Raw genomic sequence first — 18,337 nt, forward strand, 5'->3', positions numbered from 1 at the left:
GTCCCGATGAATATGTTGCACTGTAGCAAGCAAGCTGGGAGATTGAGACAGTGTTGAGGCAAACTTTTGGAAGTACAGAAATATGCGAGACTCACTGCGGCATAATCCACTCGCCCTTAGACTGGGTGTGCCAGCAGTTATTGTGCGCAGGAGAGCCTCTGCACATATCGAGGAAGTATTCCTCATCTCACTAGACAAAGAAGGCAGCTCTCCATGCGAGGGCGGGAGCGTGATCACGTAGCAAGAGATAGACATATGGCTGGTTTAACGAGCATGTGGCATGCACCGCACTGTCGGCTGAAGACTGGTTCGTACGTTCGGTTGCAACTGGTTTCAAGCCTTTCGCAAGTGCTTACGACCAGCAGCGCAGGCGGTCATAAGCAGTCGCCGGAGGAACCGGGTGAGGCACACGAAACAAACCTGTGTGATCCATCTTTTACGGGTGAAGGGAGCACAGCATTGTACAGAGCGGCGTTCCAAGGAGCCGTGTTCCTTGCATGCATTCCTTTTAGGAGGAATAAAGGAACGCCATTGTTCCATCGCACATCAATAGAACGGGAACTCTTTACGTTTTTGAAAAAACAGCAAAAGGAGCAGTACTCTTTTTTTCTGCTTATTTACACACGTTTTTACTCGAATTCAGTAGGCAGTTAGGCTTTTTATTATTGACTATTTCAACCTCCAACCTGGAGGGACGGAGAAATGTCCGTGAAATAGTCGAAAACAAAAAGGCTCGAGGTGCACCTAAGCACTTCTTATGAGTTGTAAATGGGAAAGCACGCATGCCACCCTACGCTCCCTTCTTTAATCTGCGGCGTACAACGCGCTGACCTTGGGCGTGGAACGGTGGAGCTGCGGCCTCGCGGACATGCAGCGCCATCGGGTAAGCGATCGTTCAAACTGTCGTGTGCCTTGCGGCGTGAGGAAGGAACAGACAGCAACGTAGTTCCCAGAAGAACAAACCCCTTGGTTTATTCTATGCACTGAATATGCTGTACAACCGATAAGAGGTTAGCGAATCTGGTGATCTCTGATAACGCTACAGTGTGATAACGCAGTTAGGATGACACTACACAAACTGACGTGCAGCGGCCAATGGGACAGAAGTGCAAAAGGTGCCGTTGGCTAGCTTTGCGCGTGGTTTCATTAAGGTGTCGTTTTGCATGGTTTCAAAGCTAATGACGTCGGCTCGATCAATGAGACAGTCAGTGCTTTCGCATTAAGAAACTGGAAAAAATCTGATTGTGGCGACTTGACATGTAGCTCGATGTGGATATTCCTACTCGCTTTCCTCTGTATACGGCGCAATATTTCATTAAAATGTGCAAATGTAACGACACATTCCTATTTTAGAAGTGTAACTAGAAGGCGTTCTCTTGGATCCGCCACAACGTGTAATAGGAAGTCGTTCCAAGACGTAGAACGAATGCCCCTTCAATTTTGGAGGAGTGCAAACAGCACCGACAGAGCAGAGACACGGCGTCCTCACGCCTGTTGTTGGTGGGGATTGCAGGACGGGCGGTTGCAGAGTGGCGACCACATCCTACAGATCGGGGACGTGAACCTGCGGGGCTTGGGGTCGGACCAGGTGGCCTCAGTGCTGCGCCAGGCGGGGACAGGGGTACGCCTGGTGGTGGCCCGGCCCTCGGAGGCCGGGTCGGAAGGGGGCTGCCCCGTCCCGGCCCCGAGGCCGCCCCCGCTCCCGCCGCCGATGGTGCTGCCCACCCGGCTGCTGGCCGACGCCGAGGAGCTCGAGCGCCGGCTGCTGCTGCACGAGGCCGCCCTCGCGGGAGCCCCGCCCTCGCCCCTGCTCTCGGACGTGAGTGTCTCTGTCCTGTACTACCGAAACGGCGGCAGATTGCGTCGTGGGAGTCGGCCGGCACGTCGCGACTTCGGACGTTGCGATTCCGGCGCTTGTTCGTAGAAGTTTAGGCAAAATGTAGGAGGGAATGCAAATGTCTTAGTCGTGGCGGCGTCCCCGCTCCTGTGTGCCGTAGCTTTAGCGGACGGTCAAGCCGCAGAGCAACCTGTGGCAGAACGGGTGTCCGCCGTGTCCGCCGCCGGAACTGCGGCTGGTGCGGCACGAATGGGACGTTGTCGGGAGGACCGAAAAGGAGGATGTGGTGAAAGTCGAAGATGTTATAAGCACTATGAGTTTGCTCAAAAAATTCATACAAATTTCCTAAAAAAAAAAGCGATTGCAGAATTGTTTTTTCGACGCCTTAGTGTTTGCGTAGAAAGGGAAAGGCCCGCCACATTTGCGAGCACTTCAACCGCTTTGGATCGGCAGGGCTTAGAAGACGGGGAAGAAAACGTAACTCTTTCAAAGAAGTTTTGTTTCTGTCCCCCGTCCTCTATGTTTTTTATTAGTTCACACATCCGTATCTGATTCACCAATACGCTCGTTTTCAATTATTAGAGGTGGACATTGGCAGTCCCCACAGACTATTGGTGAGGTTCTAATAAATGCGAAGAAGCTGCAAGATATCGTCCGAGACATCGGTACGGAGCTTTTCGGGCTTCGTTCTGCAAGAAGGTGCAGTCGTCGTGCTATAGGCGGCGAGCTATTGCGCGCCTTCGAACTGCCACGACAAAACGGATGCGGCAAACGCGTCGTCCGCTTTCATTTTATGTTTGTACATCGCTGCCTCTCGTCGGCGCTCCGGAGGTTTCAGTGTGTAATTACCTTGATGGATCGAAGTAATGAAAAATTTGCTTACAAATAATCGTCACTTTTCCAACTATGTCGTTATGCAACGTGGGTGTCGGCTCAATCAGTTTTGTATAGTTGTAATTTTTTATTTTTTTTAATGACATTGAAACAACAGTTGCAAGTTGACTCTTGGTTTTCTTGAATGTCCTTGGGCTTGCGTTTGAGACTGAGTTCTCACAAATTCTCGCAACGGAAGTACACGTCGGTGCATTCTACGAGATGATCCTGAGACTGCATTTCACTAGAGTGAAGGGTTTGCAGTATTTGCGAGATGCAAGAACTATTTAGCAAAAATAGTTGTCGTCAGAAGTTTTTGGAGCCTAAAAAGAAAAAATGATGTGCAGAAAGATGACATATTGCACTCCACGGATGCGCCGGTGTGTTCTCTGGTCGTAGGAGAGAGCAACAAGCAGTGCGTGAAGCAGTCTTTCCTGATGCAGTGTGCAAATTAAGCCCCTTTTGCACGCAGCGGGCACTGTCCCTGGAAGAGCTCCCGGAGACGGAGACCTTTGAGGTGGAGCTGGTGAAGGACCAGCAGGGCCTGGGCATCACCATCGCCGGTTATGTGTGCGAAAAGGGGACCCAGGGTGAGCTCCTTCGGTCAATTTCACACTTTCTCACTGCTTCAAACGACCACTGTGGCGTTTATTCTGGCAAGAGAATAAAGGCAATTTTGTTTTCGTCACCATTTTTTTGTTTAGCAAAAGAAATACCATGGTTGGCCCACATATTTTATTATAATTTTGCACAAAAAAGGCATTTTGTAGCGTGAGCTATACTGGCCGATGTTGAGCAGTTTTATGTGACTTCGGGAGAGCCGTGCTGCGCATGTGCGAGGAGCAGTGACGTCACACAGTGCACAGCTGGCGCGCCGGAGCCGCCGCCGCCACGCGTGCCACGCCGGTCTGCGCATTTCAGAGGAGTGACGTCATAGCCGCGGCAGACGCAATGGCGCCACCGCGTGCCCAGCTGTGCGCCTCCGTTGCGCGGTAGCCAAGTCTGATGCTGCACCGGAGCCGCTTGATAGCGCCTCCAATTTTGTGCGCATAAGCTCACGCTACGTATATCCTAACGTAGCCAAACTAAGCCATTGCATTTTTTTTTTTTTTTTTGATGTTGGTTTATATGAAACAGGTATGTTTTTCATATTACTCGGGAGAATTTTTAACTTGGTAGTTTCGAAAGGTAAGCACTCTATCTACGTGCACTTCTGCAGTAAATTGTAGTGCGATACATTAAGAAACCAGTTTATGTGGTTCAGAGTGCTAATGCGGCGTCGGACCCACCTTCTAAAACGTGGATTGCACACATTGGTTAAAAGGCCAAATATATTTACTTCGCATGTGGGCCCCTTTAGCCGGTTCGCAAAAGTGGTTGATAGAAATCTGCAAAGAAGATCAATGGTACTCGTGGAACCCTGCAGAAGTTGAACAAAGTTGAAACATTTGAAAGCGGTGGCTTTACAGGGCCAACCAACCTCAGGAGCCGCGAAAGCACAAAATCTGTAGGTCGGTCACTTCGTAACCGCTAAGGGATCTTGAAAATAACACTAACCGGTGCCAGGGATCAAACCGCACTCACCGGCATGGTAGCCGAGTGCACTGCTGGCAGCTACAGACCCTGCACGCAGGAACAGGATGAGCAGAGGCAGGTGGTGTGAGGAATTGTGTGGAGTGGAGGGGTGCTGGGACGGGCAAGAAAGAGAGGAGCAGAAAGAGTGTGCAGAACAAGGAGTGGAAAGGGCAGGAAAGCACGCTTCCCGTCTCTTGGTGACCCAGTAAATTCAGCGGAAAGACTGTTTCAGGTGCTGAAGAGAAGTGCACGCAGCTTCACAAAGGCAATGGTGTGATGTAATCTGTTTCCATACAAAATCTTGCCCTAGGCATCACCTGAACTAAGCGCACCATCCACCCTATAAAGCTACCGCATTTAAATGTGTTTCGCAGAGTGACCAAACATGCAGCCAATCTTTTGTTTGAGGTAGCCATTGGAGGTTTGCCAGCAGCAATTTGGCTGGTCTAGCGGGTGTTTTGGTAGCACCCGTGGACAGTGCTTTCCTTGTCCCGATGCAGACGAGATCTCTGGAATCTTCGTCAAGAGCGTGGCCAAGGGCAGTGCTGCGGATGCGAGCGGCCGGATCCGGGTCAACGACCAGATCATAGAGGTGACGACACTCGGACTTGCCTCGTCTTTGCAAGCTTTCGGCTCGAGGGTGCCTCCTTGGGATGACACTGCCGGTTGGGCTTAAGGGGGCACCAGTCTTTGAAGTGCTTCAGAGCCGACAAATGAAGCTGCATTGAGACTCTTAGAAAGTTGACCTAGGGTGGGGCGACTCGTGAGAAGAAAAGAATTCTCTCGGTATCTGTGGCCACTTTGGCAGTATTTTTAATACTTGAAGAATTTCTCTCGCAGCCATATTTATCACAGCATTTTTGCCATGTTTCCTACCTTGCTTCCTTGCTGCCTGCTTGTTTACTAGTCAATGCCCACTTGTCCCCATCAAATGGCAAAAGGTAGAAAGAAGTCAATTTTGAGAAAGTTACTTTTTTGATACATATTACAGCCTTTCTGCAAAATATTGTTGCTCTGTGCTCTTGGCGTCTGCGAAAAACGCTTCAAGAACTTTAATTTTCTGTGAACGTCAAGTTGGTCCATCCAAATTTCAAGCGCCTTTCATACTTTTTTTAATGGTGCTGATGCCTTGCAGGCTTTTTCTGAAGTTTGTCTCGGGCCGTAGTGATAACTTACGAATGCAGCTTTGCCAACCGTACAATGAACTTGTGCAAAGGGGCAATTTAAATACCAATCTTTTGGAGAAAACTGACTTTAATACGCGTCTGATGGGGCTTTTGCAACGGGAAATATGGCACCGGCAGTATCGTCTGTTTGCCGCTTGCAGGTGGATGGGCGTGCCCTGCAGGGCTACACGAACCACCAGGCGGTGGAGGTGCTGCGCTCCACGGGGCGGTGCGTCAAGCTGCGGCTGGCGCGCTACCTTCGGGGCGTCAAGTACCACCAGCTACAGCACGCCATTGCGCTCTCGGAGGCAGGGGGCGCTTCCCCGGGGGGGACTCTGACCCCGAGCCTCGATGCGCCCTCCGTCGCCAGCCTTCTGGCCACGGAGCCGGTGCACGCCGCCGACCTGGACGCCGCCTCACCGCTCGCCGAGGACCAAGACGACGCCGGCTACGGTAAAGGGCTCTGCGGGTGGCGGTTTTGAAAACAAATTTGCTCCTTTGAATTACCACCCAAACATGCAGAATGCAATGGTGACGTATACGAAGCGTCTTCACGCTTCTTATACGTCACCGGCCAGCAGGTGCCATGCTTTTACTGCTTGAGATGCATGTGACGGCCAAGCGTCGTTGCAGGCAGGAGCACTGGAGGTGCGACGCTCCTCCCTGCAATTCACCGTGTCAGACTAGCGACCAAAACCGAAGGCGCAGCTCAAGTTTGTGGCTGAAAGTTATGTGGAGGCACCTTCGCACGAAATGGCGTCTTTGTTTTCAAAGCTTTGCCCTTACGTCGGCGATTGAGTAGGTTGTCGCATTTTGGTTGCCGACGCTGTCCACATCGGCGAGGGAGTCTCTTTTGCGTCTTCGCTGGTGATGCAGTTTACGTCGACGATCGAGTTGCATGTCACGCCATCGCTGCCGACGTTTCCACGACTGCATCCATTATCGCGTCTTCGGCAGCAGCTGTATAGAGAATGTTTGCTTTGGTGGCAGTGGCAGTCTTTTACACAGCATTCTCTCCCGTGAGGCCTTTCAATAAATTTGAAAGCAAATACTGTTAACTTTATTTTTGCAGCCTCTATATTTCGCAAATTATTTGAAGTGTGGGTTTCGGGAATATTTGAGGGTCATAATATTTTGTGATTTGGAGGGGTACGCTTGGTGTTCCTTACCACACAGTGATTTATTTGCGCAATATATTTTTCTCAATATATCTGAAGTCTGGAACTAAGAGAAAAGTGGGTCCTTTGAAAAATTTAAGTCATTTACAGTGCACTTGGAAGAACTTGTAATACAGTTTTTTTTATTTTGGTTTTAGTTTGAATAGCTACAGACATTTTGTAAAGACTGAAAAGCTTTGCTGTGCTCCAAGTACTCGGAAATTGGGATTTAAAAAAAACATTAGTTTTGCGCTATTTTTGATGCCCTCGTCCTCCCTTAGAAATGTGAACAGCAATGGAGAAGGTGGGAAGTATAGATGCGTATTCTTCCAATGTCCAGTTGGGGAGCTGGACCCAAAGACGGAAGCAGCCATTGTGGCCCACTGGAGCAAGCGGATGGGACCAGAGATGGACATTGTGGTCAGTGAGCCCTTCTTTCTTTCTTACCTCTTTTGCCACCCCTGCTCCAGAAGGATGGAAGACGACACAACCGTTTTCCACTTTGCTAGTTTAAGAAAGAATCTTTCTTATAGCCTAGCATCGGGGACTGAACTTTGCCGCATAGTTTCTTGTCATGCGTATCTTCGCACCAGCAACATGGACAGTTGCTTTGTTGCGCCCTTTGAGGCGCGCGACAAAGCGAGTGGGAGGAACTGGCATGGCGCCACTTGAGTCGAGGAACGACCCTCGTCGCAAGCGGTCGTAACTGTGCCCCTTGAGCAGCGAGACTAGCTCGTAACTGTGCCTGGACTTTATTCTGCAGTCTTTCTGCAGGTCACAGACACAGCAAATTCGTGTTGCACGTTGCCTTATTATTGCATCGGAGGGGAACGCAATCCAAACTTGGTACCGAAAAACTGGGCAGCGCAACGTCCGCCAGTTTCTTGACTTCCTTGCTGCTTTTCTAGAGCCGTCGTTCTGTGCAACAGTCACCTCTAACGAGACAATAAGCAATAATTAGCGCCGCCTTTACCTCCTCAACTCGCACTCAGACTCGCAGCACAACGAGGTCAACGACTTGCACTCTAACAACATCGACGACATTTTTATTTTCTTGTTTAACTTGCCCGCAGTAGATCTGCCAAGTGTTGGCCAGATTGGTATTGCACAGGTACAAATACGCCATGAAAGCGCTTCTTTCTTGTTCTGTTTTCTCGCTTCCTTTTCCTCTCCTTCTTCGTGACGGGTGCCCCGTGCTTCGAGCCGCACATTCCCTGGTTTAGTTGATAACAAAGTGAAAATTCATCTGCCTTCAGCTGGATTATAGATCCCAGCTGGATCGAGCTGGAAATGATCCAGCAGGACAGCTGGAAGTGGACCGATTTTCGCGTGGCTTAGCTCTAAAAATGTTTTGTACAGTCTGGGAGGTGAAGGATCGTGGTTGGTGCAGGTGGCCCAGCTGAGCAAGTTTGAGCCGGGCGGGGGGCTGGGCATCTCGCTGGAAGGCACGGTGGACGTGGAGGATGGCCGGGAGGTGCGTCCCCACCACTACATCCGCTCGGTGCTGCCGGACGGGCCCGTGGGCCTCAACGGGCGCCTGCGGCCAGGAGACGAGCTGCTACAGGTACGAAAGCGACCCATGCGTCGGCATCCTCAATAGGGCTCCCTCGATTGCCGCCCCGTGACGGGATGAAAATGTCGCGCAGTTGCTGGCCGCAAGCCCAAAGGGCCGTAACAGACCGGGCTTTGTGTTTGTTGCCGCTCGAGGACCATTTTGGGCGCATGGGATCCTGGCACCGAACCTCTATGCTGGTCTCCATGCACGACTGTATCACGATTCCAGCAAATCCTAGAGTAAATTCGATAGGAGGAAACGAGGGATGTGCAATGTATTTTGAGCTGCCCCGGGTGTTTGTGAGCATTTCTGAGCTTGGAAGGGTCACGCGTCTCCCGACTTTATCCTTAAGATTATACAGAAATGGAAATTGAAATGTCGCGTTCAGAAATAAGATCAGCATGATGCACAAGATCTGCTAATGACAATTGCACGTTCGCATTTTGAACGGACGGCTCCATTTTTCTTTTGAAACGGCCGCACCCGGAGAGCGGCCGTCGGAGTGTGACGCTCCTCGAGGGATCCCGCGCATTCGTGACGTCATGTTTGGCTTCGCGGGCAAGTCGAAGAGAAGGGTAGCGTGGTTGTGAGCTTCTCCACTTGGTAGCGTCGACGCGTTACAACCTGGTTGTTGGAGGTGACCCATTTCTTGCTCTGTGATGCCAGCAGGCGAAAAAGTGACTCCCCTCCACCTCAACGCCGCCATTACTAATTCTAAATTCCCCTCGTGCGCGGTAATCTCGGGTGTCCCTCGAACCCTCTTCGGAATCTACTATCGTGACATTCGCGAGTGCATCTCGTCGTCGGTTCAATCATTTGCGGATGCTCCTCGCATGAGTTTAATAGGCGCAGGAGGGAAGAGAAATCCAATTTGGTCTAGATACTTCGCGGTGTGGCGCTGCTTTTACGGGAATGGGGATGTAACGATGTTGGAAGTTGCTTTGGGAACGTGCACCAGGTGCATTCTGGAAACCGCTCTATTCGTTCTAACTAAGGTTTTAGTGTTGAACAAAAGGTTGGTTGTTGTCTCTATGGTGCTGTCAGAACGACGTTTAGCAGGGTTCGCACAGGTCCTTCAAAACTTTGAAAACCCTTGAATTTGAAAACGGCGGATTTTAGACCTTGAAAGCCCGGGAATTTCAGCAATGCATGAAAACCCTTGAATTTTCCTATGGTCATTTTTTTTTTTGCAGTAATGGAATTTTTTTTTACAATAATAAAATATACTTTTCTTTTTCGTGTATGTTAACATAAATTTCGAAATTTCAGCGACAAAGTTTTTTTATATAGCACATTTAGACACATTTAGCGAATGCCCGTTAAGCTCTTGGCCACAATGGTAGCAGTCCCGGTAATTCTGGATTCTATCTCTCCCGTCCGCCATCTTGCATTCTTGCCCCTGTTCGCCTTGTTCTCTCGCGTACTGTTTACTAGCTGCTCCTGGTTTGCTTGTTCCGCGTCTGTTTTACGCCACACATGGGGGACATAGGTTAAGTTGTGCGGAATGCCCGGGAATTGCAACTTTCGGCGGTTGTGGCTGGGTCACAACGACTACAGGCACCAAGAAAGTAGAGGCAGCAGGTAACATTGCCTACGTTGTCAAGTCGGAACGGCATAAGGAAAACGTCGAAAATGAAGATGCCAGACCTCCTAAACATCAATCTGGTAACCAAAGAAAAGCTGCAGTAGCTTTACTGAATCCTTTCCTAGCACCTCTTTGGCAAAAGCTTCTTTTCTTGGGTATCGTGCAGTAAAGAATTTTTGCAGTGCATTTTAAAAAGTTGTTTAAAATTTACTAGATATAATATAGAAAGGGGTCCTTGAAAATATATTTGTAGGCCCTTTAAGGTCCTTACAAATCCTTACATTTTTTTTTAGAAGCATGTACGAACCTTGCCTAGACAATAAAATAGGCGCTAGAATTTCATTAACATGTATTTAAATTTACTCCTGTGCCGTGGGGATCACATCCTCGACTTTTTGACAAGCGGTTGATTGCGTTGCAGCGAAACAAACACTCCTAAACTTTTGTCCGCTTTCTTTTTCCAGTCTTTTGTCACTTTCTCTTTTTCTCTTGAGACAAACAATGTTTCTCCTTGCGCTTTCCTGACTCCACTACCCACCGGTTGCATCATTACTGTGCCCACCAGAGAATGAAGCCAAACTTATAGTTCCCTACAGTGCAGTGAAATACCGCTTGGAACAATCTTCGAGGGGCCCATGAAAAATTTTGAATAAGGCTCGACTGGCGCTTTTGGGAGTTTGTCCGAGCGGTCTTTTACTCTCGGTGTGAGAAACGAGGCGGGGCTCTGTGTCTCCAGGTGAACGGGCGTCAGCTCCTGGGCCTGCATCACCGGGAGGTGGTGGGGGCCTTGAAGCAGCTGCCGCTGCACGTGCGGCTGGTGTGCGCCCGCCCGCCCCCGCTGCCGCCGCCCCTGCCCGACGTGCCGCCGCCAAGACCTCCCAGCGTCGACGACAGCCTCTTCCTCCCCGCGCTCGGACAGATCACTGGCAAGTTCGATCGATCGGCACACGAAATGCCTGCTTTCAGGGCCAGCTGTAAAGCATAGAGGAGCAAGCCACGAGCATAGTTAACTGCGTACTGGGATCTGCTACGGTAACTTTACTAAAGCAGTGATCTAAAACAAACAATGCCTCACGTGTGCATTTGCGAACGCCTTATTTTGCTCGGGCTTGCTGTAAAAGAACTTGTTCTTGGGCTAGTTGGTGTTGACTGAATTGAACCATGGTTAAAAGTGCTAAAAAAAGACGTACACAAGACAGAAGACAAACACGGGCGCTACTCAGTAGCGCCCGTGTTTGTCTTCTATCTTGTCTACGTCTTTTTTTAGCGCTTTTAACCATGGATCAATTCAGGGGATTGTGCGTGGCAGGGTGTAATGTCTCGGCTCGGGCCACAGTTCGTTGGAAGCACGCGTCGAAGAACCTCTGGTAGAGCCTTTTCGAGATGGCACGCCATCTACAGCTGCCTAGTTCACCATTCTATATTGCTTAGAGTTGTTATGATGCACACTAAAGGTACAGCTTTTGCTAGTGTCAATGCGACTTTCAAAGTGGAGCAGACAGCAACCACTTTTCCGGTGCTTTTTGGCATTGCTATGGGCGTACATATTTTTTTTTTCTCTTCGCCGGAGAATGACAGGAATTACTTTTGTTACTTAGGTCATAGCGAATAGTATGGAACTTTATTAACATTACAAAAGTGAAATCGCTTTAGTCACACTATTTTTGCAATCAATGAGCAACGTCTAACTTTCCAGTATTCCGGGTCCACTCCTTTGTTCCACCGCAATTCTGTAAAGACAAGCACCGAACCTAAGCAAGAATAACAGTCAGAAAGAATGTACTACCTGTTCAAGGAGTGCCAACAACCCCATAACGCTGATATTGATAATCTACAATATTTTGTATTCCACTAAAATTACCCCCTTTTACGAGTGGTTAATTAAAACACAGAGTGGCTACTCTTACGTTGAAGGAAGAGTAGGCACTCCATTAGATGTGTTTGTCTTTGTATTATTGTGCCGAATTTATCGTGCGGCAAGTTTTTTTGTGCTTTTCCCTATTTTAAAGGTTTTCGAGCATGCAGATATGAGTTTTGAATGCTAGAACACATCAACTGAAGTTTAGGGTGCAAACGAGCTGGCAGTAGTTGAACATAGTAAAAATAAGGAAAAACACCCAGAGATTGAAAAAAAGAAAGGACAGACAAAAACAGGTCTCAAACACAGTGGAATTTATTTGACAACAGTTGGTTTTCATCTAGCCTTCAAGAGCCCATTAAAACATGAAAAGCATAGAATCTCTTTCCACAGAAACAGAAAAGGATGGTGACGACTGATAAAGAAACAGAGAGAATGAATCATCTCCTCCGGAACCCTCTTCCTTTGTAAAAACACACAAAAAAAAAAAGAAAAAAGTCTGAAACAAAATTTTATTGCTAAAAGATAAGGGTGCCTTTTGTTTGACAAAAGGGGGCTCGAACTTGATACATATACCCGAGGTGAAGAGGGAGAACTGACTTTGAACAGGCAACTCGGGGTTAAGAGCGACAATATTGGCGCCTTTGAAAGTATTGTTTGCTTGTTTTGAAAATATAGGAGCCTGAAGTCGGCGCTTCAATCTGTTAGTTTACAGTGCGCCTGAGATTCCCGATGAAACTGAGGAGCAATTTAGAAGCAAAGTCATCTCTGATGTGCTGGTCAGCAGGTTTGCCATTCAGTGTTCATTGATCGCTAGGCAGGACTAGTGGGAAAAGACCCGTTATGATATATATGATATTTTTTTTGAGATTACGCTGAAAAACAAGCCGTTCTCTGAAACGCCAGAAAACTGAAAAGCACTACAATCTATAAAAGCAATGATTAGTCACAGTGTACATTATCTAAACGTAGGCTTTTGTGGGAGACCATGAAGGTTGACAAGACTGCAAAAAAGAAAAGTATCGCTTGTGAATGATGAACTTCAGGTAAATAATGAGTCCTACGTGTGGGATGACTTGGCCAATAAATGGATGAAGTCCTCTTCTTTTACGCAACCTGAACCCGTTTAATGACGTGACGCAAGTGTTGTCAAGAAGCAGCTACACCTTCTCGATTCAAATGTCCAAAGTATAGTATATAAAGAGTTATTACTGAAACCTGGCTTCATAATAAAATTGGCGATGACAGGTCATATTCGATTCACGCAAAATGTTCTGCAGAGACCGTTCTTCCCGTGTGGGAAGTGTCGCGGTTGTACTTAAGAGTAGTATTGCAGCAGTACTTTTGAACCAAATTAATGACCACGAGTCTGTGAAAGTGGACTGTTGGGGAAACACCATTATTTTATACATTGTAGCAGGCGTCCCAATGCCCCCCCCCCCCCCTTATTTTTTGTAAAAGTGATACAGTCACATGTCTGCTTATTGTATGTCTAAGTCTCTCCTGGCTGGTGATTCCCCTTGCCAAATTGGGCGACCAATATAAAAAAAATACATTCTCGGCAGCTTGCAAGAAGCTGGGATTTTGAGGCACAGGCTAAAAATACGTTACTCTGAATCTGAAATTGTTGGCTTACCATTCACTCGTCAGACCTAAACTAGAATATCGTAGTGTATAACTTAGGACCCTCTCATATTAAATAGAATTTTGAAATATAGGAACGAGTTTAAAGACGTGCTGTGAGGTTTATTTATGGAAAATTTAAAAGAACTGATTCGCCTTTACTGTTGGTGGAAACCAACAAAATACAAACTCTAGAACATCGTAGACAAATTGCCCGTTAAAAATTTTTGCACTCTCTTTATAAAAAAAAAAAAAGAAGCTCTTTTTGGATTTAGATTATTATTTAAAGCTGTTTTCCACACACAAACTAGGCACCATCAATAGCATTCCTTGACACAACACTTCGCTCGCACTTACGTGTTTATAAATTTTCGTTTTTCCTTCGCACGATTGAGGATCGGAGGTCTCTTCTGTGTTCAATTATTTCATGTTCACAATTGTCTTTATCACCAGATCATTTCACCTAGAATTGTGTAAAATGTCGTATTAGTTTTTTTGTTTTTTTTTTGTGTTTCAAAGTGTTTTGGTGTTTAGAGATTGGTTCTGCTGCTTGCAGTGTTGTATTGTTTTGCCTTTCTTAAGTTATCTGATAGCTTGCGTTGTGTTTTTTTTTTTATATATACGGGTATTTTATGTTTGTACTTTGCTCATCCTGCTTGAACCAATTGTGGTCTGCAGTATCCAATTAAAAAAAAGAAACACGGTATGACGGAGGGTGAAGCTTGATAAACAAGGCTGTCAAACTTGGAGGAACCTTCTAGGCTCTGCATCTAAATTTAGGGAAGGTTTGTTTACTGCATTCCCACGATTCATAATGGTTATGGACTTCTTTATTAGGCATTTATGATTGTTTCTTTTCTGTCAGTACCATCAACATTAACTGCCAGAAAGGTGCACAATTCTCACCTTCCATTACACACTTTTATCACTTCTGGGTATGGATCCCTGTTCTTTATACAACGCTTGTGCTCAGAGAGGCAATTATTCAGACATTGTTTTGTTTGTCCTCTGTAACATAACCCACAATCAAAAGGAATCTTGTAAATAACACCTGACGCGCAACTAACTTCTTTTTCTTTGCGTTTTCTTCTTTTATAATCAGTCGCGGGAGGTGCAAACGGACTCATTCGACTCAACCTAAAATAATTTCTGAACATTGTGTTCACACCGTACTTGTCAGCAACGGACTTAAGACTGTGCGAAATTCGATGGTAGAAGGGTATACAATGCGCTGCTTTGTAGGTTTCACAATATCCTCGCGCCTTTTCTTAAATGAGGTGAGGAACAATAACTGCCCGAACACATAATTTTTGGGGTAGCCAGCCGCTCCAAACTGGCCAAAGAGGCGTTGAAGAGAAGACCCAGTCGAATGATAACAGGACTTTTTGAGTGCTCTACTGACAAGATTTCGAACGATGCCTGCCTTAACATTTCTTGAACGGCAGCTATTAAACGGCAACTGCAGTTTTGATGTTGGTTTTCCGTATTGCCAGCACAAACTGGAAGGGTTCTTCAGACGGAGATCCAAATATTGTAGGCAACCGTTGCTCGGTCTCTCTGTAGAGAACTTCAACTCTGGAGCACTGCCATATACAGCCTTCTCAGGTGATGCTGCCACCGTAGAATTGGTACTGCAAGCCAGTAAGTCACACATAGACCGTCATCTACATCTTACCAGGACCTCGCTAGGGGAGCATTTACAGACAAGGGCACGCAGCTGAAGATCCAGATAACTTGGATAAACCTCCTACAGAACTGGGGCCACTGCCGAACCGATGCAAACTCCTTGTTTCTGAACGAAATCCCGTTCCCCGTACCGAACGACGGTTGCCTGCAAAAACAACTCTAAAATCCTGAGTAAATCAGTGATGGCAATTCCAGTCTGCGACTGAAAGCGAACAAGATTTTCCTTTTAAACAAATCTAACGCGAGCGAGTAAAATCTTACGTTCTAATGAGTAGTAAAGGTCTTTGCTATCCAAGGAGAATATGGTGCATCGCTTCCAATGGGAGGGGTCTACCTCTGTAACTAAGTCATCTGAACAACACAAGAATAAGGGACCACCGACTTCCAAAACTGTAAAAGCACTCCGAAGGAAAGGTGAAACCTATTTCTGCCACGTACCATTCTGATACACCACGACTCTGAGAGGAAGGTCTACCTTATGGTCTTTTAAGGAAAATTTAAGTCCAAAAGTGTCTGTTGAGATACTTTTCAACCTGGGGACCAGCGACGAAAAATCACTTTCTTTGAGGGTGCCGATGACTTTCTTCTTGATCTCTCTTAGGTTACTGTTTCTTTTATGTTTGGATGCGTGTTTGAAGGCTATAGTATAAACACCAACTGTTTTCACATAAATTCAGCTGCGTTTGAGACCTGTGTTTGTCTTTTTTTTCCCCCAGTCTTGGGGTGCTTTTACTATGCTAGAACACACTTGCCTATGCACTCGCACACAAGCAGCAGAGTAAATAAAACTAATGTCATTTTACAGCAAAGCTGTATACCTCTACCAGCCAAGGAAATGTTTGTGTCGTTGGCATTGTAAGCAAAAAAAACTCCCTGCGAACAATTGAAGCTAAAACAGCATATCTCCTTTGAAATCAGGCACACAGCGTACAGCTCAGTATTCGTTTCAATAAAGAAAAGCCCGAAACAAGCATCAAAACCACATGATGGATGATAAAGCGCTCGTGAACAATAGGAACACCCTCCCACGCGTTCCGGTAAAGATTAGGTTTGTAGCTGCTTCGGAAGGGGTGGATGTCATTCGAAGCCCTTGTGTAAAGTGCAAACCGCATAATGGGTGATAACGGCACCTGCGAATGCGAAGCATGTTCCTTCTCCCCACATGTTTCCTGGTAAAGATTACAGTAGCGTAAGCTACTTCGAGTGGAAAAGTACCCATCAGCATAGAAATCACATAGTGACGTCACCACGCTTTCATATATAACATGTGCTTCACCAATGCAACTCAACCAGCCACCATTCAAGGATCATGCATTGATTTAACCTTAGCAAAGAATATCTCTACAGTGAGAACTGAAAATCTCAGTGTGTATCACACTGATCATAAAGTAGTCGCGAATGTCGTTGTGAAGTAATAAAGGGTGTGGTTAAGTACATTTTGCTTGTTTCTGGTTTCACTCTTTGTAGAGCCACGTGTGTGAAGTTTCAAGTGACGTCGCAATGGGTAATCGTTCTAAGTGTCGTTTACAGCTTCACTGTCCTACCACCTTCACAGCGTGGATTGGATTGGATTGGATTATTCTCCTTTACTTTATTTGATTATCTACATGCACAGCTAGGTGCTGACCCAGTGTTAGTGCGGGGTTCTTGACGTCTCTTGATTTTTGATATGCTCTTCGTTGCTTTGGCACGTAAAACCCCCTGCAGAAAAGCGCTGATGCCGCGTTTGTGCTAACAGCGTCGGACAGTGAACATAAATATGTGCACGAAACCACTTTTGCGCAGTTTTTAATGCCACGAATTTGACAGGAAAATGCAATAACTGACCAGTATTTTAGTCTGCATGACAGAGAAATGTTCCGAGCTATCTAGTACATATAAATTATTTTTGATATTTTCTTTTGTTATCAAGCGCAGAGAGAAAATTCACCCACTTTTTTTTTCCCATGGAAATGCATTACCGGAAGTCAATTTTAGACTGGTTGCTGTCTGCTTCAATTTGAAACCGCACACTAGCAAACGTGTGCCGCTTCGGTATTAGGTGAGGACTTGAAAGAAATTGCGACCGCCAACGTTGCTTGACGGGGTTTTAAAAAGGGCCCATCGTTACGCAAAATGTCACCGTACGAAGGGTTACGTCACCGCAATCCGTTCCAATCCGTCCCATCCCGCAGGGCCCCAGAGCCCAACGGACACGGGTGGGCGTCTGTCTTCCGCGTCGTCCGCCTCCTCTCCACCGCCGCCGCCGTCCCTGGCGGGTGGCGCCACGTGGACCTCGCTGCCGGCGTTGGTCAAGGCCAAGTCGGACGGGTCCCTGGCCCAGCCCGACTGGGAGGAGGGCCCGCTGGTGAAGCTGCGCTCCCGGTCGCTGGAACCGCTCACGGGGCTGGCCATGTGGAGCAGCGAGCCTCACGTGGTGGAGCTGGTCAAGGGAGAGAGGGGCCTGGGCTTCAGCATCCTAGACTACCAGGTGGGGATGCTGCCGTGGACCGGCTTTCTTGCCGTTGGCCGGTACTGGGTAGCAAACACCCGGACTGCGTCTCTTCGACCGGCGTGGTGTCTCAAAAGACTCGATTTGTGCTCGACAACTTTATGGAGCAGTCTGGAGGAGCTTAGTCAGTTGGGGAACCGTGACAGTTCTCGCTCGCTTTTTTCACTGGCATTTCTGCCACCGGGATTGGAACAGCTTCGGGATCATTTCCTATCCTTGGATGGTAAGGATAATAAACACTACGGTTTAAAGGAGCTGTGCAACGATTTTAACGTTGAAAGAATTGGCATTTTCTGCTTTTGATATTGTTCACTGTGTCACAAATGGCAGAAAACACACCTCCTTTCATCGAAATGTTGCTATTCAGCCGCGTAATAGCGAGGCAAAACTTATAATATTTCCCAACCTGTAGCCACGAGCGGCGGCCATGAGGAACAAGCGGCGTGACGTCACTTGGGTAGCTGTAAAAAAGATAGCAAGTTGTGCGAATACCTGCTCGATAAAAGGTAACTTTTCTATAAATCTTGTCATTCCAACTTAAATATAAACGAGTCAAAACCCTGGCAATCATCCACAAAACTTTTATTATACGGAGCTTTAGTGGCGCCATCTATCCTAGGTCCACAAAACCGCGAATAGCCGCCAGAAGCCGGAGGGGGAGGGGGACAGCGCCGGACGGGCAAGGACGGGTATGGCCGGACCCGGATGAGACTTTCCTCCTTTCACCGTATATTTCGCGGGGCGCCCGCCAGCACGTGGTCACGCGGTCGCGAGCGGATGAGTTCTCGCTGCTTGCTGATGGCTCTAAAGAGAGAACTTTTCCCGAACCCCGCGCCTACTCAAGTGACGTCACTGCACACGTGACCCGGAAGACGATGTACGAGTTGAGAGGCGGCAAAAACCTGGATTTTTTTCATTTTTTTAAATAAAA

At 47.3% G+C, this 18,337-nt stretch overlaps 1 protein-coding gene across 1 annotated transcript in view; it reads left to right on the forward strand.

Moving 5' to 3' along the window:
• LOC8031530 (multiple PDZ domain protein) overlaps positions 1 to 18,337 on the forward strand; it is a 99,749-nt gene that overhangs the window by 11,862 nt on the left and 69,550 nt on the right. Inside the window, exons 6-13 of the mRNA XM_040219980.3 lie at positions 1,514 to 1,819; positions 3,183 to 3,300; positions 4,786 to 4,877; positions 5,613 to 5,904; positions 6,949 to 7,028; positions 7,999 to 8,172; positions 10,485 to 10,674; positions 17,090 to 17,385. Of these exons, the coding sequence (XP_040075914.2) occupies positions 1,514 to 1,819; positions 3,183 to 3,300; positions 4,786 to 4,877; positions 5,613 to 5,904; positions 6,949 to 7,028; positions 7,999 to 8,172; positions 10,485 to 10,674; positions 17,090 to 17,385 (1,548 nt within the window). The remainder of the gene's footprint in view (positions 1 to 1,513; positions 1,820 to 3,182; positions 3,301 to 4,785; positions 4,878 to 5,612; positions 5,905 to 6,948; positions 7,029 to 7,998; positions 8,173 to 10,484; positions 10,675 to 17,089; positions 17,386 to 18,337) is intronic.

Source organism: Ixodes scapularis, unplaced genomic scaffold (assembly GCF_016920785.2).
Source record: "Ixodes scapularis isolate PalLabHiFi unplaced genomic scaffold, ASM1692078v2 PGA_scaffold12__126_contigs__length_90152505, whole genome shotgun sequence".
Taxonomy (NCBI): domain Eukaryota; kingdom Metazoa; phylum Arthropoda; class Arachnida; order Ixodida; family Ixodidae; genus Ixodes; species Ixodes scapularis.